The 27,532-nt window shown below is 36.9% G+C and overlaps 2 protein-coding genes across 4 annotated transcripts in view; both read left to right on the top strand.

Moving 5' to 3' along the window:
- Positions 1 to 508: 508 nt before the first annotated feature.
- Positions 509 to 17,788, top strand: ZBTB41 (zinc finger and BTB domain containing 41). 2 transcript variants are annotated; one of them, XM_083847289.1, is made up of 11 exons: positions 509 to 665; positions 1,372 to 2,607; positions 3,618 to 3,825; positions 4,569 to 4,638; positions 7,305 to 7,452; positions 8,097 to 8,226; positions 9,812 to 9,907; positions 10,476 to 10,582; positions 12,086 to 12,191; positions 13,263 to 13,351; positions 14,080 to 17,788. In XM_083847289.1, exons 2-11 carry the CDS (start codon positions 1,488 to 1,490, stop codon positions 14,721 to 14,723), a joined length of 2,718 nt encoding a protein of 905 aa, XP_083703415.1. In that variant the 5' UTR covers positions 509 to 665; positions 1,372 to 1,487; the 3' UTR covers positions 14,724 to 17,788. The 2 variants fall into 2 exon arrangements, with proteins under 2 accessions (XP_083703415.1, XP_083703416.1); XM_083847290.1 differs by lacking the exon at positions 509 to 665 and adding an exon at positions 724 to 859.
- Positions 17,789 to 17,943: 155 nt separating this feature from the next.
- Positions 17,944 to 27,532, top strand: part of ASPM (assembly factor for spindle microtubules) — a 30,304-nt gene continuing 20,715 nt past the window's right edge. For both annotated transcript variants that reach the window (XM_083847270.1, XM_083847271.1), the window contains exons 1-7: positions 17,944 to 19,876; positions 20,655 to 20,798; positions 21,509 to 22,868; positions 24,954 to 25,055; positions 25,872 to 26,018; positions 26,886 to 27,131; positions 27,288 to 27,355. In XM_083847270.1, coding sequence (XP_083703396.1) covers positions 19,616 to 19,876; positions 20,655 to 20,798; positions 21,509 to 22,868; positions 24,954 to 25,055; positions 25,872 to 26,018; positions 26,886 to 27,131; positions 27,288 to 27,355 — 2,328 coding nt within the window. In that variant the 5' untranslated portion in view covers positions 17,944 to 19,615. The remainder of the gene's footprint in view (positions 19,877 to 20,654; positions 20,799 to 21,508; positions 22,869 to 24,953; positions 25,056 to 25,871; positions 26,019 to 26,885; positions 27,132 to 27,287; positions 27,356 to 27,532) is intronic.

The following is a 27,532-nucleotide window of genomic DNA, read 5'->3' on the forward strand; positions in this document are numbered from 1 at the left end:
ATTTTGAGTACTTGTGTAGTAACCATCAAAAAATGACAGATGCTTTGAGAATTTTCAGAATTTTTATTGAAGAAAAAAAGTAATATGTGAAAGTTATGCACTGCTTGCTATGCGAAGTGACGACTGTTACTTTACAAATCTCTAAGTATAGGGAACTTGCTGTGGTGCAGGATTTGATCCTGCACCCTCCCTGAAGCCCTCAGAAAATGAAGCCCGTTCCAGGGGCCGCTGCACCGTCCGGCGGTCCCAGGCCGCAGCCCCACCGCTTCTCAGTGTCCTGGCGAGAGGAAAAGCGCGGAGATGGCGCAGTACGCGAGGGCTTTGAGTAAGAGACGTTGTAAACGCGAAAACAGCATTTCTGAGGGAGGCTACTGGTGGGCTGGGAGCCCGGAGGTGGTTATGAGGACAGCTGTTCCAGCTTTTCCACATTGTTCTGGAACATGCGGGCCTCTGCGCAGCTGCCTGAGGCGGCACCGAGCCCGCGCGGGCGCCGCGGGCGCATGCTCGGAGGCGGCCCCGCCGCGGCCTCCCGCCCGCCCTCCGGCACCGGGAGCGCGGCTGCGCGCGGCGCCGGGACCCGGAAGCGGCGGAAGCGGCCGCGGGGGCGCGGGGCGCAGCGGCCTGCAGCGGCCCAGCGGGCCCGGGGAGCGCCCGGCGCCGCGCAGGTGCGTGGGGGCCCCGCGGGGCCGCCCCGCGAGGGGGGCGCGCCCGGGGGGGGGGGCGCGGCCATTTTGTGCCCCGCTCGGCGGGGCGTCGCGGCCGTCCCAGTAAAAGAGGCGGGCCCCAGGCGCCCTCTTTGCCCCCAAGCTCGGTGCTGCGGAGTGGGGAGGGCCCCTCTGGGCCGAGCCCGGGCTCCGCGGTGGGTTTGTTGGAACGGGAACAAAGGCCCCGGTGTTTCCCGAGGCCAAAGGGAGGCGGGGAGCCCGCCGCCGGCTTGACACGGGGCGGTGACAGGCGCGGGGAGCGGGCTGGGCCGGCCCCCGCAGCCCCCCACTGCTCTCCGCAGCCCTCCGCAGCCCTGCCGGCCTGGCAGGTCCAAGGGGAAGCCCCCGGGGAGCGAAAGGCAAGGCGAAGCTGCTCGGGGTGCTGAATGCAGCGTACGGCCATCGCGCCGTGTTCCCCACACTGTCCGCGGCGGGGAGGAGAGCAAAAGCAGCCTCGGTCGCCGCTTTAGAGCTAATAATAGTAGGCGGCGGTTCCCTCGCTCTTAGCGTTACGTGGTGGCCTGGAGTGGGAAGCGATGAGATTTTAAAAGTTCAGTAAATGCTTAATGCAGCGTAGATAAAACTGAAGTGGCATGCAAAAAGCACTCAACCCAGAAAAAAATATAGTTAAGTGCTAAATGCCGTTACTGTCATCGTTCTTTTGTAGATTATGAAATTCATGTTCAGTGTTTTCTCAACGAGGTCTGAAGCAGAAGTGAGTCCTCACGAGAATTTTTTTTCGATCACCTATGAAGCTCCTGATTTTAAAGTTGCACTTCTGCAATGAAGAAAAGGAGACGGCTCGCTGCAAATCTAAACGAAAAGGTTCATCTTGGCCATGAGAAAGATACTTCAGATCAGATTCTTGTAGTAGACTGTGCTCAAGAGATTGTCGCAAAGTCTGCAGAAATAGCCCCTGCAGATCAGCTCGAATCTTCCCAAGAACTTTCACCATCGTCGGAACAAAGGAAGTTACTGAGCTCCTTACAGTATAACAAAAATCTACTTAAATATCTGAATGATGATAGACAGAAGCGTCCATCGTTTTGTGATTTGCTCATCATTGTAGAAGGAAAAGAATTTAGTGCTCACAAAGTTGTAGTAGCTGTTGGGAGTAGTTATTTTCATGCCTGTTTGAGCAAAAATCCAAGCACCGATGTTGTCACACTAGATCATGTAACTCATTCTGTCTTTCAGCACTTGCTTGAGTTTCTGTACACCTCTGAGTTCTTTGTGTATAAAAATGAAATTCCACTGGTGCTGGAAGCAGCAAAATTTTTGGATATTATAGATGCAGTGAAGTTACTAAATAATGAAAGTGTTTCTAGCGTACAGTCTGATGTGGTAACTGATGTACCTACACCAGTAGAAACACTCAATGAACTGACTGGTAAACTGTTAAATAGTCATCAGTGCACTTTTTGTGGTCGAAATTTCTGTTACAAGAAGTCCTTAGAAAATCATTTGGCTAGAGCCCACAGATCCCTTTCGCTGGAAAGAAAACATGGGTTAAAAATGGTTGAGAAAGCAGGCTTTTCTACTAGGCGATCTACGAGAAACCGCAAATGTCCAGCTAAATTTGATAACAGTGACAGCGAAAGTGGTGATGCATCTGACAGCAATTTGGAAAAAGTTAGTTCTGACAAGGAAACATCTGATAGAAGTGAATTTGAAGACAGTGGAAGTGAAAGCAATGTCGATGAAGAAGGACAGGAGGAAGAAATGTCAGGTGAAGATTCAGACACTGAAGAGCAAAGTGAAAAGGAACATGATACTGAAGAGGGTTCTGAGACAGTGGATTCAGTGGGAAATATTCCTGAAGGCTTAGCTCCAGTTGTCATTCAGAGCGGTAGCAAAAAACTACTGCAGTGTCCCAAGTGTGACAAAAAATTTGATCGAATAGGTAAGAGCAAGTTAGGTAGTTCTTTCATTTTTACCATACGTTGGTGCTATTTGTATGGGAAATAAACTGAGGTGATGGTTTCTCTTTCTGAATGTGAGGATCAGAATTTCTGGATTGTCCTGTGAATCCAGTCGTCTGCTAACTTCTAAGAATGTATTAAGTTGTTTTTTGTGATGCCAACCAATTTCAGGAAATGACTGAGGGTATTATTTGAAAAATCTGCAAATGCTAAATTTGTTTTTTTGTTTCACTGCTCTGGATTCTAGTTGTTAGCATGCTATATGCAAGCAGCTTTGAAAAGGGAGAGAAGTGTAGCAAGACATTAAAACATAAGTTGCATGAAGTGTGAAACATGTACTGTATTTTCAGCCAAGTTAACTTCAAGTAATGAGGCTGTTAATTTATTACTGTAAATTTATTACAAAGTTGAATTATGGTCATATAAGATGGTAACACTCTTTAGATCACATGTACTGGGAAAAAAACAGTTCCTTATAGTATTAGGATTTTTTTTTTCTTTTAATAGCTGCATTGTGTCTTTTATCATTTTGAAATATATAAGTTTAAAAAATGGGGTAAGGTTGATGGTGCGTGTATTAGTTCCTACTTAAAGCAGCGTGTTTAGTTTGCTCTTGTTCAAAAAGTTGTTTGATACGACCCTGAGAACTGTTTTGCTTTCCTGACTTTTGCAAAAAAAACTTTATTATAAAATTAAAATGTAGTTATGAATTGGTTTAGTTTTTATGTACATCTTTTCATTTTAAATATACTTTATAAACATTAATTAGTTGAGTTTATCAGCAGTCTTGTATGTAGTGTTAGCCACGTTTTACAGTTCACCATGCAGCTTTCAGTGGTATAAGCAAGTAAAAATCTGAAGATCCATGTGGAAGGCACCCAGCCCTTGCTGACATTTGAGAGAGAGATTGCAGAATGAAACCCCAGACATGCATATCATAGGTGATAATCTGTTGTAGTTTATGCTAACGAACTTTTTTTCTGTTGTGTAGGCAAATATGAGAGCCATACACGTGTACACACGGGTGAGAAGCCTTTTGAATGTGATATATGTCATCAGCGCTACTCAACGAAGTCCAACCTGACAGTGCACAGAAAGAAACACTCTAGTGATACTGATTTTCATAAAAAGGAACACAAATGTCCTTACTGCAATAAGCTGCATGCAAGCAAGAAGACGTTAGCAAAACATGTAAAGAGGCAAGTATGAACAAGTTTGACTTACATTTCTGAAGAATTATTATTTTTTTTTTTACTTCAAAAGCTACGATAAATATATGTATGCAAACAGTATGTTTTTGCTTTATTTCTATAACTGGTTTTAAGTAAGTATCTTTTCAAAGGACCTAGGGATTAGCAGTATGAACTAACTTGCCACATAGAGAATACGGGACTTGCCTAAATAGCAGTTGCAGAGCAGTTCTGTAGTAGTTGTGCCGCAGGTTTTTGCTATCAATTTTAGAATGCTCACATGACCTATTGCAGTCGATCAGAACACAACAGTCTTAATAATTACCTATGTTCTTTTAATTTGAGAGAAGAATGAAAGATCTTTGGTTTTAGATGCTAATGCTATACTGTTGATGATAATAGATAAACCATTTCTCTGCAGATTTAGGTGAATGAGTTGTCTATGACAGTTGTAATTATAAGGTATTAGTATTTACATATCACTTTTCTCTCTTTCTTTGTAAATATCCGTAAAGCATTGTAGTTGAAGTTGTCCTTTGTCTTAGCAACTATCGTATGAGGTTCTACAGGACTCTGTAGTCAACATTGCTTTTCAGTTACTTGTGCCTTTAGAATTGTTTAATTATCAGTGTTTTGTTCTGTTGTTTTGATGATCAACTTTCATGACACACAAAGTTGAGAAATGGGTGTATAGTATTTGAGTGATCTTCACAGAAAATTAGGAATACTTTCAGCCCCTGTCTTTCTTGTAGATTTCATCCAGAGAATGTACAAGAATTTCTTTCTATTAAAAAGACAAAGAGTGAAGGTTGGAAATGTGATGTAAGTATTACTTCAGTACTTTTATTTTTTTATATAGATACTATGTTGTTTTGTGACCCGAATACTTAAGTGAAAATAATGTATGTGTTTCTATGAAATCTCAGTAAGCTTTGTAAGTTATACTGTAAATTTCATTTTTATGCATGGATTTAAAGGCTGAATTTAATTTTTTAGGTACAGTTTGTGACTAAATAGACAGTACCAAGTTGAATTCTGAAATATTTTGAAGGCCCTATTATTTTGTGTGATTAGCTATTACTTTTATTAAAATACACCCATTTCCAGTGACTGTCCTAACTTGAGTGTTAAGAATACTTTAAAAACAGAGTACTTGCTCTTCTACTAATTACACACTTCAAACAATGACCATAAAGTGTACGTTTTAGGAAGGCTTTGAAAATGTATGTTAAATATGAGACGTTTTCACATTTAAGCTGCACATGCGTGTCAACAGAGTTGCAAATTTGTACTAAATTTTTCTCTAGAAGTAAAATTGTGGAATCCTTTCCTCATTTTTCCCAGGAGATGCTTATGGGTGAAACTACATCTACTGTAAAAAGAAGTGTGTAGAACTCCCATTCATTATCAGTCTGCTGCCAAATAATGTTTTCAGGTTTAAAATGTATTTTTTGTTGTTGTGGTTTTTAATACAACCAGTATACTTTTTTTTTTTCAGGGCAGCTGTTTTGTTTACGCTAACTGCTGTATGCCCCTATATGTCTAACATTACTCACGTTACAGACATAAGTCTGTTACATCGCGTTGTGAAACATTAGGTGCTGTAACATGATGTAGTTAGTAGTCTTGCTTTGTTTATGAGCTTCGGTTTATGAACATGCGTGAGGAAGCTGGGAGATACCAACTGCAGGAATTAGTGGTGTTCATTCTGCTGGTGATTGCACCATGGTTGGAGGTACTGCACAGTTGGTCAACTTCTGTTATCTTCCAGAAGAAGTTATGTTGAGTGAACATATTACAGATTCCATTTGCTACTAAGTAAGAAACACTTTAAGAGCAGGAATTAATCATGCGCCAGTGACATTCCTTTCTCAGAATACACTCTTAGCAGATTTGGAAAACTGTAATGTATGGGGTTTCTTATTTGTTCTTACTTGAAAATTTTAAGTTCATGTTAAGTAGAAATTTTTAAAAAGTAGGCTGCTGCTCTTGCATCTTTCTTCATGTGCTTGGAGAATGGACTTGGAGAATTGGAAAGTAGAGGTAGAATTTTGACTTATTGCAGTTAGAGAAAGTTCCAAAGCGTTAGAAGTTGTGACTTGGTTTTCAGGTTGTTTAACATGTTCTGAGGGCTGAGGTGTCACAGATGTAAGTTCCACAATTTCTTTAGCCTGTTGGTTTATGCTGTAATCCACGTGAGAACATCAGGAATTGCTGTCTATACTTTATTTTAATCCTTGAGGGATATAAACAAATTCACAGAAGCAGTTGGGTATTGATAATAAAGAAAAGCAAGAAGGCTATTATGCTTTTCACAGCTATGGGATTTTCTTTAACATTCTTTAACATTAATTTTTTTTTTTTTTTTAACAAATGAAGCTATTGAATTGGATTTTCTGAGGCTAAAAGTGTTATTCAGGTATGCTCTCAAAAATTGATTGCACAATATAGCATAATGGGAGTTGGGTAAGGCTAAAATCAGCTGTTGTCATAAACAATGGCAACAGTTGCACAGGGAAATCTGTAAGCACCATGTTGATTAATGTTAGAATGTAGGACCCTTGTGATAGATTGTATAATACCTAGTTTAAATGCTTGAATTTCAGATGTGACATCAATTCTGTAATTGAACAGCATGCTTACTTTAATGACAACTAATAATTCTTATTTCTGTAGGCTTTGATTAGTTAGAAAACAATCCTAAAGAGTAATGTTATTTTAAAGTTGCTAAAGTTCTGTACCCCTAATGTATGTTTTGGGGTTCGATTTCTTTGTTGGTATTTGCATTTTCTTTTTAAATACATGCTATCAGAAAATTTCCCAGTGGAAATAAGGGACAGGTATGATTCTAGTTCTACAGAACTTTTACCACTATCATAGAATCACTTGGGTCAGAAGAGACCAAGATCATCTGGTTCCAACCCTCCTGCCATAAGCAGGGATGCCACCCACCAGATCAGGTTGGCCAAGGCCCCATCCAACCTGGCCCTGAACGCATCCAGGGATGGGGCATCCACAACTTCTCTGGGCAAACTATTCCAGTGCCTCACCCTGTCCCACAGGCCTGTTTCAGCATTTAAAACCGATCCAAAATGGCTTGCTTTTGAAGGTTTATTTTCTCTTGAGTTACTATTTTGAAACACCCTAGGAAAAGAGTCTGTTAAGTGTTGGAGTCAGTAGAAAGAAGGGAGGGTGGAACATGTGGCTGTTCACAGCAGGTGCCAGTAGTTTGATTTAGGCTGCCATGGATCTGTATCCTAATTTATATAGTACAATCCACTAGGGTGTATGTAGAACACAGGTTTTTCTGATGTTGACTGTAAGGCTTTACAAGTTTGGATGAAGTATGGCTTTGAGGAGTGCATTTAATTTTAATTTTACATTGCTGCAGTGAGCAGGTGAACTAAACTGTTAAAGTTTATAAATAAAAAAATAAAGATACTTCAGTTAAAACCAGATTTATTTGACATATTTTGTTATCATTTTAGATTTGTAAGAAGTCCTTCACTCGCAGACCTCATTTAGAAGAGCATATGATCCTTCATTCTCAGGATAAACCTTTTAAGTGTACCTACTGTGAAGAGCACTTTAAATCCCGCTTTGCAAGACTGAAACATCAAGAAAAATTCCATCTCGGTATAGAAACCTCCTTCTGACATGTAAACAATAGATTTAAAGTAAAACCTTCCCCTGTCATTTAATGTCGTGATCAGTTTGGTTTCTACTTAATACACTCCTACTTTTCCAATTCCTTCTCTTTTGAATTTTTCTTTGTAATTTTCTTTTCAGCTGTTTTTTTTTTGAGGCGTTGTATTATATCTACATAAATGAAAAACTGGGGGAGAGGAAATTACATGTAATTTCATTTTAAAACTGTTTTGTATAAATTGTTCTCAACTGTGAAGTCAAATTCTACCTGAAGTTTTCCAAAGACCTTTTCCTTACTACCAAGTATTTCTGGCACTTAGGAGCTAGGGAACAGATTGTTGATAGTAATGGAATTTTGGTTTTTGGAACAGTCTAAGCGGGCTTAAATATTTTGACTACTAATTCGAAATTTTTGTTTTGCGGTCATGACACATGACAAAATACCTGGCATTAGAAATTAAGGAGAAGTTGAAGGAAATTAAAGTATACTGACCGTACTAAACATTTATCATTTGTTAGACAAAGGTTTTTGTTTGTTCATTTTGTAAATTGATCATTTTTTTCCACAGGTCAGTAATTTGTGCATCTTATTTGGTTTAACTGACAGTCTGTGCATATCTGTTTCCTTGTAGGGCCTTTTCCCTGTGACATTTGTGGCCGTCAATTTAATGATACAGGAAATCTGAAACGCCATATAGAATGTACTCATGGAGGAAAGAGAAAATGGACGTGTTTCATCTGTGGAAAGTCTGTTAGGGAACGGTAAGAAATTTCACGACAGCTTAAACTTCAGTGTAACAGAGAAATACTTAGCATGTTTTGTTTGATTCTGAGTATGTTTTAGCTTTGAGTTTTTAACATACAGGAAAAAAATTCAGAGGGCTAGTGTATCAAAAAGTAGTGTCAGAGCCACAGGTAACATGTAATTTTTTGAAGGACCTTTAAATGTAAGAGTAACAACTGTAAGTAATTAGTTATGAGGCAGAATTATATTCAGAACATCCTACCTCTAATTCACTCTAGTTGGGGTTCGTATGTTGTGCCAGAACATGTTGCATCTATTTGAGAAAGAGCTTTCTGCTGTAGTTGTTTTGGTAAATGCGCTGTTGAAGACAGGAATATGAGGAACACTGGTGAGTGAGAATGACTAAGAAGGAATTGGACTTTTTACAAACACAGTTTCATGGCAGATGGAATAACACTTTGCTGCTTCTCTGAATGGAAGATGGAATAATACTTTGCTGCTGCTTCTCTGAATTTAGAATACTGTTAACCTAACATTTTGAACAATGGAAGTTCTAAATGTTTGCTAATAAATTCTATACAATTTTACACAAATATAATGTAGCATACATAAAATAGAAATAACATGTAAATACAAAATAAACTTCTAAATACGGCTCAGACCATTGGTAGCTAGAACATAAAAAACTGTAGAAATTAGACACACCCATTTCTATTCTAGGTATACAAAGAAAAGAATATGAATTCTAAAAGGTTATTAACATGGCTTCAGTGCAGGTGTCTTGTGCTGCTCTATAAAGGGAGGGATATCTTTTAAAGTTTTCCAAAAAGTGACTTTTATTCGTGTTCTGAAACAATGTTCCTTATTTTTTTTCCTTTGGACAAAAGATATTTTTATTTGACAAAAGTCATTTCAATAAATGACTAAGATTCTAGTTAGTTCTACTTGTAGAATCTGTTGAAAAGGTTTATGCATACTGTATTTTTTTGTTTATTTATTTATTCTCCCCCATCATAAAAGTAGACTTAATTTGTATATGTATGTACATGTGCATATATATAGCTCTATATATTTAAATATGCTCTGTGAAGAATTAAGTTAAATAGACTTCCATGATTTGGATTTCCTTCTGTTTTGACATTAAAGTCTGGCTTAAATATATATAGTAACAAGGAGATTATTACATAGGAAATACCGTCAAAATTGGTGTTTTCTTTAACATATGTGTTCCCAGATATGTTAAACATATCTGTTCCCAGATATGGGAAGTTCCCAGATGTGTTAAATCCCCTTTAACATACCTGTTCCCAGATATGTTAAATATCTGTTTAAATATCTGTTAAATTTAGATATCTGTTTAACATACATGTTTCCAGATACGTTAAAGACCCAGCTGGTTAAGTAAATAGTAGATAGGTTGTGGTACTACCTTTGAGTGTACATGTATGTGTTTGTATCTGCATAAATTGAGGCAGTTACTTGGATTCCGCAGTTATTTTGACCTATCAGAACTAACGAAGCAGAAAATGATGGCCTATTTTACTTCCAAATGTCACTGACACTGTGTGCTTAAAATTAAATTTTATTGCCTTTGTTAAACAGAACAACTTTGAAAGAACATCTAAGAATTCATAGTGGAGAGAAGCCTCATCTTTGCAGTATTTGTGGGCAGAGTTTTCGTCATGGAAGCTCTTACAGGTGTGGATTTTTATTATATGCAATGCTGAAGTGTCTCACTTATTTGATGGTTTATATATATCCACTTTATCAACATAATTATTCAGAATGTATGTGTTTTGATTTATTTTAACTCTGGGAACATAAGTAAATGCTTTAAACATTATTAGATACTGAAAATATATTAATATGTGAGCAATCATTCGTTTTTTAATTCAAGGCGTATTAGTGATTTCAACACAGACAGAATCCCGTACGAATTTTGTATCAAAGTTGAATTTCTTGCACTCATAAAAACTTCTGCATCTTTGTTAATTGGAGGGAAAGTAAGTGGAGGACTAAAATACGATAAATTGGTTTCAGATATGAGAGTTTAGCTCTATCATTTGTTGCTTTTTAAAAGCAGTTAAGAATACCTCAACTAAACGTTATTTCCTGACATTTATGAGAAGCATTTTCTGGTATTTTGCATTGAATTTGCCATACAGATTATGTTAAGAAAATTGCCTTTTATGACTATGTTCATGACTATAAATTTGCTGATCTTGAACAGTGACATGGAAGTAAACTTGTCTCCATTCTAACACAGACTTCATCTAAGAGTCCACCATGATGACAAGAGATATGAATGTGAAGAATGTGGGAAAACATTTATTCGGCATGACCATCTGACAAAACACAAAAAAATACACTCAGGTAAGTATTTTCTTTGAAAATAGGCTCAGCAATAACTGATTTGAAATAAGATCAAACAATTAGAGATTTTTTTCACTGTATGTGTATGTGATGTGTCTCTCGCTGTTTTTAAGGTCTCCTTCAGTAGGGTTAATCTTCTTACATGTTTTCAAGGTTTAAATGCTAAATGTTTCCTCCATGTTAACCTAGAAAGCTGAGGGACAGTCAAAAACATGTAACAGTGAATTGCTTTAAAATAAAAATTAAAAAAAAAAGCAAAAGTGAAAAAGGAGGATTTTTTTTAATGAGTTCAGATTTCTTTTTTTAATAGCAATTGTGTGAAACATTAATATTACAACACAGAAGAAGCTGTCACAGTCTCTGTCAAAGTTTGTACACTGATCACTTTAATGTAAAAGTATCAAAGAGGTGTTTCTGAAGTTCTCTGGCATGGGGAAGGGGGAAGAGAGGAGGGTGGTGGGAGTCAACCCTAAGAACAGCCAGATGGAGATGATCGGGAGGAAGAAAAAAAATCATAAAAACATCTTTTTGTTGCACTGAGAGTGGAAAGGTTTTGAAATGTATAGGAAGAGCAAAGATTCACAGGGACTTTTTCAGAACAGAATCCAAAGAGAATGTGACCTTCTAGGACGAAAAATTCTTTCTAGGCAGCATGAAAATATGAAAGTGATCAGAGTCTAAACTTCCTGAGCCTTCATTTTGAAGGACGGCTTCTTTCTTAGTGTTTGAAATCATAATGTCTGCTATAAAATAAAGAAATCTTTTTTGAAAACTCAAGTACAAAAAAAAATCCTCTTTTCTACTCTATTTGCTTTTTCCCCCCTCTAGAAAGTTACATTCTTTGACTGTCCACACTCCTCCTACTTACATGAGAAGAAACATTCTGCCACTTTGTGGAAGATCTCAAGATGACTAAAAAAGAATCAAGATTATTTTAAGCAGCAGCATAAAAGGAAAAGGTAACTATGTAAATCAGGATAATAATTAAAAAAAAAAGTAATATGATGCAATTTTAAGTTCTAAAAATTAGTAACTGGAAATAATTGGTATGTTTAAATAAACTTCTCTTTTAAGCCTCTCAATTATTGAATGTTACCATGTTTCAGGTTGTAAAGAAAAGTGTAGATTCCTAAGTCATTAATTAGTACGTCTCATGCAGTGGGTGTCTGGGGAAGTGTCCTTTAACTCATTAAAATGATTCATGCATAGGAGTGGATGAAGAGGCCAGTTATAGTCACAAACAGCAAGTGGTTAAAACCTTTACTCTGGCAGGACCACTCTACTTCTTGAATTTTGTTCTTTGATAACAGAAAATCCTTTGGTATAAGCATTGCATAAGCTATGGAAGAGGTTGATTGACTGGACTTTGTTTCTAAACGTGGATCTAGTCTGTGTTACAATTACAACTCTTAGACATAACATTGTAGCATGATTCCGAATTAAACATTCACCTAGTAAGTCCTATAAGAGTTAACCAAAATTTATTGAATTTTGCCTTTGAAGGTGAAAAAGCGCATCAGTGTGAAGAATGCGGAAAATGTTTTGGCCGTAGAGATCACCTCACTGTTCACTATAAAAGTGTTCATCTAGGAGAAAAAGTTTGGCAGAAGTAAGTATGGCTGTCGTTCTTTTTAACTGCATAAAGCATGTTTGTACTATAACTGTTTTTTTTTTTTTTAAGACTTGCACGTTCATGCTGAGTTCCAGTAGTCTTTGTGTATGTCATATCTGTTACCTTAGTCCTTGGTAGACATACCATTGTGTTGGTTTGAAATGGATGTCAGAAAATTGCCTGCACAGTTTAAGCAAGATGTTTTCTTTGTAGCATAATAAAGTTAAAAAAAAATAATGAAAGGAGATCAAATTTTAATCCTATAGAAGTCTATCAATTAGTAGTTGTCTCAGCGTTGTTCTAAATGGCTGGTTTGTTGTAATATTTCTTACTGTTGTTGCATACTAATTAAGACAATTATTAAGACATAATTTAAGCATTGTGAGAACTCTCCCACACTTACCTATTTTTGGAAGCTGGCAGTAGATTAGTAGCTTTGAAAGGAGATAAAAACTTTTAAAAATCTAGGTATGTCTATAAATCGAAAATACAATAAGTTTTTAAATTACTGAGTTCCAAAAATGAGCCGTTCAGAGATTTTCAAATTAACTGAGACCTAATTGTTTTTCAAACAATATACTTGAACTGTTTGTACTCAGCACTTGTGTAGAAGCCATTATAAACTTGTCTGTGTTGGAAGTACAATGCAATGTCTGTTTATTGTATGTTTGTTTTTTTTTTTTGTTTTCTTGGTAGCCAGTAGTTTAAACTATTCTTGGTACTTAGTTTGTGGTATACTTCAACCAGAATGAAAGTCCCTTGTGGATGTTGGTCAAAAATGTTTTGGGGAAGGATGCATTTGGGGTCAGAAAAGAAATTTTAGTGGTGTTTGCTCTTTGAAAGATAATTGTCAGTCCCAGCAGAGAATAAGTTCTAGTACAGAGAAGAATCCAATTGGTCTTACTGTTACGTAGATGATGGGAAGTATGAATGTAAGTGAGGAAATTTGGAAAGTTTGATATTCCACTATTTTGCAGTTAAAGATTTCAAAAAAGACTATGTATGTAGCTTAATTGTTTGTTGTTTTAGAAAAAAAATCTAATATGAAATGTGTTTTCTTCTTTAAAGATATAAAGCAACATTTCACCAGTGTGAAGTCTGTAAGAAAGTTTTTAAAGGGAAATCAAGTTTGGAAATGCATTTTAGGACACATTCAGGTAAAAAAAAAATGCACAGGAATGTATACTTTTGCATCAAACTTGATGCTATTATTTAATGTATTATGGTTGAGCATTCAGGGTAAGAGTAGCAGGATATGGCAAGCCTTTTTATTCTTGTTTATGTATGTTGGCCCTTCCTGAATACTACCTTCTGGGTGTGTAAGTTGAAGTACTGAGAATCCTTAGCAATCCTTGGCTTATGGTATACTCTCTATACCTCTTCCTTTAATTTACTGTTGTATATTCTTGCCAAACTTATCCGGATCACCGAATTAGTTTTGTTGTCCAGAGAAGACTACATTTCAACTGGTAATCTGAACAAGGATTTGAAAGCCATTTGGAAAGGTTTATGTCTATATGTTTGGCTTTATGTTAAAGAAATTCATTGTCCTTTCAAAATGTGAAGTGCAAATTAAGCTTATTTAATAACAGTACTATAAGAGTTGAAAGATTTTTTTTTTTTGGTTTATATCTGATTATCTTTACGTGTATGGAAAACCTATGTATTGTGATAATTGTTAGTAAGGAGAAGAGCTTGCCGATATAATTTCTAAACTTCTGATGGCTCTCTTAATTCGTAAATTATTGCTAAACGTATGCTCTTTGTTTTCAGTGCACTCGTTTTACACTAGGTTTCTATGCCATAATCCATGCATCTATTTGCAAGTTTATGTGTGAAATGATGTTACTCAGAATAACTTTAAATCTCTTTTGTATCTTTCTAGGTGAGAAACCATACAAGTGTCAAATCTGTAATCAGTCTTTTAGAATTAAGAAGACATTAACAAAACACATGGTTATTCATTCAGATGCTCGACCTTTTAATTGCCAACACTGCAATGCAACATTTAAACGAAAAGACAAGCTGAAATATCATATTGATCATGTTCATGGAACAAAGGCTGCAGAAGAGGCATTGACATCTTCTTCAGAGGAAAAGCTAGTCCCCTTACCAGTACAATACACCTCTGATGACAAAGTTTATCAAACTGAGGCTAAACAGTATGTGGAACAGTCCAAAACATATCAGTCGGAAGCCAAAACTTTATTACAGAATGTACCTACGGAAGTATGTGTGCCAGTGACTCTGGTACCAGTTCAGATGTCTGATCCTCAAGCTGACCTAGTACAGCATACGACTCATTCACATGGCATTCTTCCTCCGCAGCCTGAGCAGGCAGATTATCAGCGAGCAGCAGATCTGTCATTTCTAGAGAAATATACTCTTACTCCACAACCTGCAAATATTGTTCATCCTGTAAGGCCTGAGCAAATGTTGGATCCTAGAGACCAGTCATATCTTGGAACTTTACTAGGGCTGGATACAGCTCCTACTGTACAGAATATTTCAAATAATGAACATTCATGATCAGAGCATAACATTCCACCTAATTTACTGAGCCATTAGCCAACAGAAGGCTGATATGGCAATTAAGATTTCTATTTTATATTTTATTTGGACTCATGAGTCTTCTGCATAGTTTTTGGAAAAACAGGTTTGTTTACATAATATTTGAACATTTAGGCACACTGATGCATACTGAGAGAGTGTTTCTTGTGATTTTAAGAGTTTATAAAAATCTTATAGATGGTCTTTTAAAAATTATGCTCTGAAATATCTTTTAAGGTTGGTTGCTGAAAAAATATAATTACTTATCTGGCTATTAATTTAAAAAGTCATTTGCCTTTTTGTATCTCACGATGAGTTAATCTTACATGTGTAATAGAAATCATACTGGAAGAATAAGGACTATATCAGATTCATTAGAAGTGGTAAGGGTAGGCAGGGGTACAAAACACAAACTTCAAATTATGCTTCACATATAAATTAAGATTGAACCTGCAGGCATTTTTGGAGGGTTTTCAAATCTCTGGTTTTAAAGATTCTGGAGCCACGTTAGTGGATATGGGAACGAGATAATTCTGAAAAGCAATTCAGTTATTTCATTAACACACAAAAGGGGAACTGTAGAGAACCCCCTAAGAATAATTAGGCTACCTAAATAAGGCATCTTACTTCTTTCTTGGTCTTTAATACTGAGTTATGTGGGAAGATGTAGACAATGCTATTGTCTAATTTTCTACAGTTAGTTCTATATAATTGTAGTATGCTTTTTTTTTTTGCTTTTTTATACATATTTGTCTTCTAAAGTGTGCCCCACACTCTAACTCTGAAAGAAATGTTACATAACCTATGATTAGTCATAAACAATTGGCATGGTTTATCCTTGTTAGAGCATAAATTGTACTAGTGTCCCCCATTAGTATGCTTGTTTTCAAGCTGTCTGTGATGAAGAACAAATTTAAAGGCAATTATTTCTAGAACAGCACTCAACCTTTATTTAAAAAAGAAATAATCAGTAATTATAAATCTCTTGTGAGTTCTTGTGAGTTGCTAACAAAATTGGTTTTTCACTTGTACTGTTTATAAATCGAAGTCAAGCTCTTGAGTGTTCTATGTCTTTAGTTATTTTTTTTATTTACTAGAAATAAGGTTCAAAAATCCATTTTGAACTCCAAGTCTAGTGTAACTTACCATGAAATGTAATATAATTTAAGCTCATCAGGCTATTTTAAATCTAATTTAAAAATTACATTTCCATGTTTGTTTTGTGAAGATCATGCCAAAGAAGGTATCTGAAGTCATTTTATAATCTTTATTATTCCTCACAAGAATTACATTCTAAGGCAAAATTTTCTCCATTTTCCCTAGAAATCTGCTATTCTTAAATTATTATTTTAAAGTAACTTTAAAATGGGAAACTTGATGTATGTATATTATTGTAACTATTGAATTTATCCACTGACCTGAACACCACTGTTCTGTCATGAAAATCTTTTATCATCCCAGTTCTGTAAACTCTAAATAACCCTGAACATGTTAAATACTATTCAAATACTTTGTTGTTAGATTCTTTTAATCCTCATCTACTTCACTGTTCAGTGGTTTGCAGGAGAGGGGCCAGAGCTGTCCCAATGTTCATACTTTGAAGCTTGTGCCCTATTGGATTCTTGACACACCAAAGATTTCTGTTAGCTGTTGAATAGTGGCAGAGTTATAGAATTTTAAGTGTTACCGATATTTAAATAGGACTTAGCCAAAGAAGCACATAGAAGTCCTAAACTTTAAAAGTTCAGTTTCTGAAACAGGACTGCATATGTTTAACTGTTCTATGTTTGTATCTCTAAAGTAAAATTTAGAGCTGTGCTTTGGGAATGTTCAGACTGACATGCTGTAAATATGTCTGGTAAGAAGCTGAATACTAGCGATTACACAGCAATAATGAGGCCTTTGAATGCCACCTTCCAAAAGGACACTATCAAGTACTATCCTTCCTGCTTTCGAACTCCACCTTTATCTCATTTCAAAAATAAAACCGTTTCTGTCATCTTTACACTCCATGGCTTGAAAATTGCTGTTTCATGTGTAGTTTTCAAGTTAACATGTATGTATCATATCCATATTACCATGAGGACATGAAACATGATTTCCAACATCTGTAACAGTACAATTAAAAATAAACTCATCAATGGGGTCAGTGCAGTTCTCAGACTACAAAGCCTAACCCTTTGTTATTTCTTGTCTTTTCTGTCCTACAATAGAAGTAAGTATTGTAGGATTTTGATAAAACAGTGGCTTAAGTAGTTGGTAACTACTTTTTTCTTGTAAGGTCCAGTCCTTTTGCTAGGCAGTCTAGTAAAATACTAAAACAGAATTTAGAGCACATTTACTTGATAATGTCCTTTTTAAAATTCTTTCATGACTGTGCCTTTTATGTATATTCTGAATAGTGGCTTTTTGTCTAGTTCAGTTGATTATTCAGAAAGAGTTAAGGTCAATATCTTCCAGAGGGCTTCATGTTTTTGGGTGCCCAACAAGAAATAGACTTTAAAAGGACTTGTTTTTCAGAAAAAAAATGAGCTCTAATCTTTGCTGTTTGGGTGACCAGAATTACTAGTCATTCCTGAAAAAAATTACCTACTATTTCTTTGGTGATCTTTTATTTGCAGATGGCAGATTCGTGTTTTTACCTGCTGGTCAGGCTGGATCATTGCCAGTTGACAATGAAAGAAAATAGGAAAGCTTATGTACTAGATACATAGTTGTTTGGTTTTTTTTTTGTCTGTTTTTTGTTTTAATATCACAAGCCATAATTTATGGCTTTGCATCTATTTAAATTCATATATGAGCTAAGCACATTTTCATGGACTGGTACTTCATTTGGTAGGTGGAAGTAGCTAATCTCTGCTTGACAGAGGATGGTTCCTCTTAGGTGTACTGGCGTTGAAGGACAGATCTGAACCTCACAGCTGCATGGGTCGAAACTCCTTATTTGTCTCGTACCTCCATTTTAATATGTGTGTACTCATTCAATAGTGCATGTCCTGTTAACCTGGGGGGCATTTTTACAATAAAGGCTGTGTTGTTTTTGGCAGTAATTGACTCAGCTGGCTGGTTTTTTTGCCAAAGAGGGAAGAAGCAGGTGTCTCTCAAAATGTCTCTAAAGATTGATCAGTGGCACATTGTAAAATGTTGGTCTTTTCCACATGCTGACCTTTGAGGAGAGGCATAGAAAGTCTGTGTTGGCACTGTAAACTGCGTAGTTCTGAGAACTTCCTGCACTCATTCTGTAAACATTGAATTCCTTGGATTTTGCTAAACAATTTTAGTAATTTCTGGTTGTTGACTGGATTACTGCCCTTATTTCTTTAAATGGATTTTATATTCAGTTTTATTTATTTATACTGGAATTTCCTCCTTGAGCACTGACACTTTTCTACAGAGATATGGCTGTAATGGATTCTTTTTATTCTGAACATCAGTAATTGTAATGGTGATGATACACCTTTTGTAAGGTTGGGGTTTCCTTAAAACATATAGTGCTACTTTAGCCTGAATTGTAATTTGGGTAATCATTTTTGAAGATGGGTCAGGTCAAAACACAATGACAGAGGATTTATTTGCTGTCAACAAAGTGCTAAGCTCATTTTCATAGTAACAGATGTGAAAGTATTCAGAATACTGAAGAATGCTTTAAAGGAGTCACATTGTGTAACATGCTTGATCAAATGTTGAATGTTGTTGAGTGATAAGGAATAAATGACCCTTAAGTTTGTTTAAAAAATAAGAACAATAATTTCTTTGTAAAAACTCATGGAAAGAAATATTACAATTCTGAGAAGGATGTTGCAGTTGAATGATTTTTTTTCCCCTTAACCAAAAAGATGTGTTTTTTTCTCTTTTTCTGTACTGAGCATACATGCTTACTAGATTACAGGCTGCATGTTCTTCATATGACTTAAGGGAAGTCATATTTTTTTTCCAGTATCATCTCCCAATGATATGCATTGAAGAATAATACTTGCAGAATATAGTGCAGGGCAGTCACAGTATTTAAGCCCATAAGGATCTTTTTCATAGTTTGTTAGAAATGTTTTGGCTTAAAAGGATTTGAAGCATTAAAGATGGTAATAATGGCATATTTTTTGGAATCCTCCATTACCATTTTGGTCATGTTTAAATGTCGGTCCTTTTTTATGAAACAATAAGGTGAAATAAACTCCATATTTTGTCACTGGTATATGAAATACTGTGTTTTAAATGTGGTCTGTATAGGTTGATATTTTATATGGAAGACTTAAGTACAGTTGTCTTTTTAGGAGAAATTCTTTGCTGTAAGGAAAAGTTAGGAAGTGTACTGTAAACGTAGAAGTACTCAGTCCAATGTGTAATTGTTTGTTATGGAGAAAGTGAAGTTCTTTTGTCTTAGCACTGCTTGCTTCACAGGAGTTCTTGCAGTGTTACTTGGTATAAGTTTTGATTTCTGCCTTTTTTCTTTGAACAGTGTGGAAACGCCATGTCCTGTACATCTTTCACTTTTAAATCTCTTGAAAGATAAACAGATGAGGCAACTTGGTCACGTTTGTGCGCGTCTCATTTTACTTCTTAAAATATTTCGTAAATTAAATTTATTTTAAAATACGCTTCGCTTCAAGTGATTTTTTTCTGTTTGTTAGCACAGAGGCGAGCCCAACTTTATTTGTGTGTTCAATTTTGAGCACGACTCCAGTCAGACCGCGGGCCGGGCCCTGCCACCGCCTCAGGGCGGTGCCGGGCCGTTTGAACCAAACGCCCCGCGCCCATTGGCGGCGCAGCGAGGCGGGGGCGGAGACGCCGGGTTTGAAGCGGGGGCGGAGGCGCGGCCGTTGGGAGCCGGCTTGGTGCTGCTCCTGCTCCTGCTCCTACTGAGGGGCCCGGGCATGGCCGCCTGGGAGCTGAGCCCCGCGGCGAGCCCTGGCAGGCGGCGCTGGGTCGAGGATGAGGAGGCCCCCGCCGTGCTGGTGCTCAGCCACTTCTCCCGGCCGCCCTACCTCAGCTTCGGCAGCCTGCGCGTCGGCGCCTCCCGCACGCGGCTGCTGGGCGTCCATAACCCCAACGCGGAGGAGGTCGAGGTGGTCGTGGAGCGCGTCCCGGCGCCCGCCCGGGGCTTCAGCCTTGAGCGCCGCCGCTTCTCCGTGCAGGTACCGGGCGTGAGGCGAGGCGGCGCCGGGGACCAGGGGGCCCCTGAGGGGAAGCCGGGGGGCTCGTCGCAGAAGGGGGGCGAAAATTAGGAGTAAGCGTTTGCAGTTCGTAAGGAAATATTAGTTATGGGTGATCGAGCCCGTGCTGACTTGTAGCGGGCAGTTATGACAGGCGTGTGCCTGTGGTGTGACTGGAACGTGGGAGGTTGGAGGGAGCTCTCTGGAGGTTGCTCGCAACACGGAGCTTAAAAAGCAGGCTGGATCCTCACCCTGTGGTATTTGGGTAGCTACTTCCTGTCGTGATTAATAAATATTAGCTGTTGTATGCAGTAAAACCTGCCAAAGCACACGCTGAATTAGTTATTTTGTCTTCATGAAATGGACCTGCCCAGAGGCGGAACTCCTCATTCAGGTGCTCTTTCAGGTCACTTTCACGCTCTGAACTTGTCTGTGGTGTAACCCCAAATACAACAGTTGGTCTGTTAGTATTGAGATCAGCAGAGTGCTGAAGTGATCTGGTAGGTCACTGAATGAAGAACAGTAACACAGATCTGGTGCGGGGCTCCACGGCTTCCATGTTTGTTTATTTTTTTTAAAGTCTGCTTGTATTTACATATACTGGGGTAAAGTTGATGTTTAATAATCATTTGTCACTTCATGATGTCAAAATATGCATTACTTCTATGTACTGGTTTTCATTTGCTTTGAATACTCTATCTTGGATGTTCGAAAAATTTACATAAGTGCTATGTATTAAACATTTCTTTCTCTCCATTAGTCAGGACAAAGAATCTTTGTGTCTGTAACATGGACACCATTAGAAGAGGGCAAGGTCAGAGAACTGATAACTTTTGTTATTAATGGCATCGTAAAGCATCAAGCTGTGCTTCTAGGTGTTGCTGAACAGCCGTTGAAGAAAAAAGTGAGTATGTTTTTATTGTCTGAACTAATTTTATTATTTTGGCATAGTTGAAATGTTGATTTTATTAGTTAAAAAGATCAATGCAGGAGAATTAAAAATGGATAAATGTTGTTTGTGGGAGAATCCGTTATATTTAAACTTTTTTTCAGCAGGCTTGGAAAATAGATACTGGTGTATTATATTGCTTAGAGAATAAAACATGACAAAAAAAATTCAGTCGTGGAAATAAGTTATAGTGAGTTTTGGACTAGGTGTGTTGGTTTTACCTTCTTTTCTTGATATACTGGGTATTAATTTTATTGTGATGCTTAGTCCTGTGATGTGTTTTGATGTCTGTTCCAGTTTATGGCAATCACAGAAAGGTTTTGATTGGAAGTGGTGTCTGAAAATTGTCTTATCCAGCCTTCTGCTGAAAGAAGAACTTTAGACTGGCTTATCCAAGGCATTGCCCAGTCAAGCCTTGAGTGTTTGCAGTGAGGGAAATCTCACAGCTTCTGTGGACATCCTATTCCTATATATGTATATAGGAATGTATTCTTATATATGTAATAATATTCCTATATATATTATTGTATGTTGTGTATAATACAATATGTATAATATTATATATATAATTTATTATTATATAATCCTATATATAATGTTCGCTTCTACACACAAATGTATGTAGAAAGTCAGCATACTAAATTTTATTTATGGTTCTTTTTCAGAAGAGTCTCTGGGAAACTATAAAAAAGAAGAACACTGCAGAAACATCGAGTTCAATAAAAGTTAGAAAAAGAAATTCAAAAGTTAAAAATAAAAAAGTTAATAAAACCTTTCAAGTTTCTCAGAAGGTAGACAGACTAAGGAGCCCACTTCAGTCATGTGAAAATCAGAACACAGTGCAAAATAGTACATCCCCAGGAAATGACTCTCTTGCTGGCTCAGAAAATAAATTGCCTTTATCTCCTATTTCACCTGTGCTAGAGGAATGTCATAATACTGTTTGCACACCACTTTCAATGAGAAGATCTACTACTTTCTCAGATATTGCTGCTGCTGTACGTGAGGAGTTACTGCCCGAAATAGACAGCTATAATATCAAGAAATCTGTTGATAACCATGATGAATTGAAATCTGAAAGTGCATACAATTTTACTGGATTAGAAAAATCACTAATTTCAAATAATGAAGCAGTTCTTAATTGTACAATCTCACCTGTTTGCACTCCAGAACATTTGGCATCTGTACCCATTTTAAGTACAAGGAGAATTTTAAGTCCAGATTCTTTTGTAAATGACAGTTATCACGCTGATGTAGATACAATAGAGCAGTGTGTTCCAATTCTGTCACCTGATCAGTTTGTGAAAGACAGCTTGTCAGATGTACAATCAAAGACTCCTAAACCTGAGACGGCTTTAATATCTTCTGCTACGGAAACTTATGTCGTGAAGAAATGTTTGCCCCCAAAATGGAAAAAAAATGGAGACAGAGAGACAAAAACACAAGTCCACATAAATTACATGTTAAATGAAGTCTTTGAGACACGTAACGTAGAATCACAGATACTTCATTCTAGCAAACCCAAAGAAAATCAGTCCAATTTTCCTTCTACAGAGGAGCTCCAGACACTCAATTCTCAGGCAGAGCAAGCAAAAAAACGCCCAGTTCTTTCTGCCACAGTCGTCAAAAATAAGCCTGATGCTGGTGAAGAAAGAAGAATGGAAACCCTCCAGCCAAAATCTAAAAAATGCCTTAATAGCGTAATAATGGATTGTGAAAATGTTGTGCCTGTATATACAAAGGTAGAAATATCGAAACACCTTCCAGTTATAGATTCAGTTTCAGCTGGAAATAAGTGTCACAATGAAAAAATAAGTTCACATCCTACTGGATCAACTTCTTTGTGTCGTAAGAGGAAAAGTGAAATATATATAGAAAAAAATAGAGTTACAGGCCCAGTGTATGTGGAAGAAGTGGAAAGAAAAAGAACTCTAACTAGCGTGGACAATAAAATATGTACCTCTGTGACACCATCGGCCTTTAAACCTACAAACCGAGGGAGAATAGGGCTGAAAAAGAAAGCTGGTGAGCAGTATCTTCATTTACCGTGTTTGGAAAATGCCTTTGATTGTGAAATTTGTATAGCAAACTGAACTGTCTAGCAACAGTCAAGGATATTTCATCTCACCAAAATATGGGTTTTTGCATTTTCTTTTTTCGATATTATCTGCATTTTACAAGGTTGAAAACTAGGTCAGGGTTTTGGTTATGTTATTGGCTTAAAATTTACTCGATTCTTTTGTAAACCTTGGCAATGACAGCAACAGGAAAAATATTTGGCAGTTCCTGGGCAAGGTAATTCAAGTTTACAGGAAACTTGCTCACTTTACAAGATTTCTGTCATGTGTACACTTACTGTTGTGCATATTTTAATTCATTGCTGTTGTCGTGTATTTACAAATATGTTGTTCATGCTGCCTGTTGTTTTTTTATTTTTTTTATTTTTTTCTGTTTGTAATTATTCTGGTATCAGCCTCGTGCAGATCTTTCTGTCTTTACAGTTTGCCAATACTTTGTTGCTTGAAGATCAAAACAAGTTGACTTCTTGTATTTCAACATATTTTGGGTTTCAAAATGTTCCAGTCCCAAATATGCTTTGGAATACAAGAAGAATGTGTGTCGCTAACTGAAGGAAGCACTCCATTTGCTGAATCTTCACGCAACCCCTGCAACATAACTACCAGGAAAAAATTATTACGGCTTTCAGATTAAAATAGCATGTGCTGCTTTCTTCAGTTCTTCAGATGATCTATTCTATCTAGATTTGATTTTCGGCCTTGAGTTCAGGCTATTTAAGACAGTCTACATAAAAACTCACTAGGTCTGTGTCCACCAGAAAAAGCAGTATTACCTACCAGATTATTTCTGTTCCTCCATTAGCATAAGTGTAGGTGGACTAGACAGGAAAGTATTCTGTGAGCCTAAAATTTCTCGGGTGTCTCTTGATCCTGGCTGTAAAATGCAAAAATGATAACAGCTTTGAATTACACTCTTTTTGTAGCAATTTTTCTTGCAAAAAATAAATTGGTATTTTAATAGCTTTTGGAGACAATGCAGTAGGTGCTGCTCATAGTAGTGGAATGTGATTTTTCTTTGTGAAGCCTGAAAGTTAACTTTGAAACATCCATCCTTAGGGTAATCCACCTGAAATCCAACTTAAAAGCAATCAAAACATTATTAAAAAGTTATTAGAATTGCGTGAGAGATTGGAATAAGCATGAAAAAAAGCTAAGCGTGAGTGCAACCTGTAACTTATGATCTATTTTTCTCATCTGAAATAGCATCTTGTTAGTGGGTATCAGGGAGCAACCATAGACCATTTGCAAAAGCATACATTTTTAGTCTTCATTTGATGTCAGCATAAAGCGATTGCATTGTGTGTTTTCACGTGTGGAGAGTTAGAAAGTGTGTATCTAGGTTTTCCCTGTGTTGTAAGTCCTTCTACTGTTAGGTGGTAGATAAAATTTATCAGCTAATACCTTGATGCCTAAGGTAATACAATCAGGCTGCTACAAAATGAACATCAATGTAGCATGCAATCTAACTGTGGGAAGAGGTCAATCAAGCTCCCAAAAGCCATGCATTTTACCCAGATGTTCATAGAATACACAATTTCACATATCCTAATAAATATTTCTACCAATTGGCTTTGTGTTTCTAGGATATGATAATAAATCTAAAAACTTTAAAATGAAGGTATTTACAAATGACGGGGAACACTTTTTTTTTTTTTTTTTTTTAGGTAAGAAACTTATCTCTAAACTTATCTCTAAGGCTACCCTATGACTATCTGCAGGATACAGAAAATTTTCTGCATGTTGTGTGTTAACATGTTTTGTTGCTTGTTTGGCTGAGATCAGGGTGCAGTATTTGAGTACATGTAGTGGTAGAACCAGGAAATACAATAGCCCTTATTTGCTCCTAACTGTTTTTGCCACGTTGATTGTAGACAAACTACTTTGCTTAAATTTCTCCATCATCAAGAAATTGCTAGTATGTTGAAGGGGTTCGTAGGGAATCACTCCAGTTCTTTGCTGTACGAGTGACATGAGCCTTAATATGTTAACTTTCACTGACATCTTCATCACTGATGTGTATTAATACTTGTAGGTTCTTCCCTTCAGAGAACGTCAAAAACTACCAATAAAATTAGTAAACCAGTTGCTGGATTGGCTCAGTCTCACCTGACATTTTTGAAACCATTGAAAACAGGTAGGCAGACTTCTGGCATTTAGTAGAACAATATCCACTGAACCAAATATCGCTATTGCTGTACTGCTGTTGTCTGTAGTTGAGACCCAACTGAGTAGAGTTGGGATGAAATAGAAGGTTGTACCCACATTGAAAAAATAACTAGTAGAAAAATTTATATACCTTTCATAATGCATTTACACCGCTCATAAGAAAACTGATTGCAGCACGTGGTCAGCTGAATGTAAATGTTACTTTCCTCCAGTTTTGCATGTAAGTGTAAAAAACTACAGGTGTGTTCCCAGGCGACTGATGGATATCAGTGAAATGCTTCTTCCCCATCTGATTAAAATTTAATGTAACAGAATACCTAAGAATAGAAAACTACCCACCAAAATGATACTGATTTTGCAAATCTATTAATACTAAGTTGATCTGATCAGAAAAATCTATTTATAAAATGGTTGTTCCTGGCGGTAATACAACTTGACTTGGTTTTGATCCAAGATATGCATTAAAACATATTTTAAAAATATATTTTTAGATATTAAAAACACATTAGATATTGAAAATAATAAGAATATGGGTTCTTGTATTTGTTCTAGTGCTTTAATAACTTAATGCAGGATTTGTGGCTAAAATTTATTTAATGACAGCTGATCTGAAAGTCACTGAAGATTCTAACAACCTGTTTTTTCCTGCTGTAGTGCTAAATAGAGTATCAAACTTTAATATTTTCCACGATAAGACATATAATGCTTATCATACATTTCAAGAAAGGCTATTCTTTAAATAGCAATCAAAGAAGGAGGGACTTATTTCTTTATTTATTTTAAGTCATTCCTAGGCACCCAATGCCTTTTGCAGCTAAAAATATGTTTTATGATGAACGTTGGAAGGAGAAGCAACAACGAGGTTTCACGTGGTGGTTAAATTTTGTACTTACCCCTGATGACTTCAATGTAAGAACAAACACCTCACAAGGTAGAGTATATGAATTTTCACTTTGTCTTTTAATGTTCTTAAATGTTACATAAGGTGCCTTATTCATATTAGTGAATAGGGGGGTCCTTGTTTAACAGTAACCCCAACTCATCATTTTACTTTGTGTAGCATTAAGCTTTTCTATATGAGTAGATTTTTTTTGTTTTTCAATTTTTGTATATTGTATGTGTTTTCCTGTTCAACCTTTGACTTAATACTGCGATAAGCTTAAAGCAAATATTTGGTGATGGGTTTCAGTGGCAGTTGGGCTGAAAAATATGGAGTATACTAAACCGAGGGCAATTCTAATGTTGGAGATGGTGCTGTCCATCCCAACAGAACTTTATAGCACTTTAAGTCTTTTCTGAGTCGTATCTTCCCCTTGTGATAAGTACAGATGATGTACTTGCTCATGCCAAGCGCAGCGTACCCCACACGGGAATGGGAAGCATGCATTGGAACAAGGAATACACACTGGAACTTGTGGCTGCAGTACCTCTCTGTGTGTGTTGAGTGGGGAATCCCCACCTGCTGAGAAACACTAGAGTTGCCACTATATTAAAATGATGATAATGTACTTCTCTCTCTATTTTCAACCTAAAATTCTGAAGATTGTCGAATTCATTTTAGAACTGAATTTCCAGCCCAACCCTTATTAGCCCATTACTTTAGGAAATAAGTGTTGTTATAACAAATATGTGGCTAATATTCCTGTACCTGGCAAGACATATATAATGCAACAAACGATAAGCTTCCTGAAGAACAAAATTGTTACGCAAAAGTAAAATAACATTGTGAACATAGACGGGGCAAAACTACCTTTGTTTGAGATGTAAAGGCATACTTTTTGTGTGTGCATTTAAACAGTAAATGCAGCTGCTCTTATCTTGGGAGAAGAGAACCATCATAAAACCAGTGTTCCTAAAGCACCAACAAAAGATGAAGTATCTCTAAAAGCCTATACTGCTCGTCGTAGACTGAATAAGTTACGACGTGATGCTTGCCGTTTATTTACATCTGAAAAAATGGTTAAAGCTATTAAGAAGCTGGAAGTTGAGATTGAAACTCAACGTTTGCTAGTTCGTCGAGACAGACACCTCTGGAAAGATGTAGGTAAGAATGACAAAAAATTGCATACCTTATTTTCTTGTAAGTAGAAAAAAGATTACTCATACACTTAGTTGATTTAATCTAAAACAGATTGTTAGGAATATTATCTATAACATGAAGTGTTTGTTGGATGTAATATTATAAGATGCTCTCTTGCAGGAGAGAGGCAGAAAGTCCTTAACTGGCTTTTATCTTACAACCCTTTGTGGCTGCGTATAGGTCTGGAGGTAAGTGCAGAATATGTGGTCTATAATCAAAGTTTTAGAGAGATCTAACACCCTTTCTAGTAGGGAGCGTTTCAGGTTTCTTTATATTTTCTGTTTTATTAATCCAAGTAGGTTCAACTTAATTATAGTGAGTTTACATGTCTTTTGCTTTATTATAACAGACTTGGTTTAAAAACA

Source organism: Anser anser (assembly GCF_964211835.1).
Source record: "Anser anser genome assembly, chromosome: 8".
Lineage (NCBI taxonomy): Eukaryota > Metazoa > Chordata > Aves > Anseriformes > Anatidae > Anser > Anser anser.

Excerpts from the sequence above, each read along its gene's own strand:
- ZBTB41 (XM_083847289.1), top strand. The coding sequence starts at position 1,488 with ATGAAGAAAAGGAGACGGCTCGCTGCAAATCTAAACGAAAAGGTTCAT. Across the intron at positions 10,583-12,085 it reads ACACAAAAAAATACACTCAG|GTGAAAAAGCGCATCAGTGT; the intron begins GTAAGTATTTTC and ends TTGCCTTTGAAG. Across the intron at positions 13,352-14,079 it reads GCATTTTAGGACACATTCAG|GTGAGAAACCATACAAGTGT; the intron begins GTAAAAAAAAAA and ends GTATCTTTCTAG.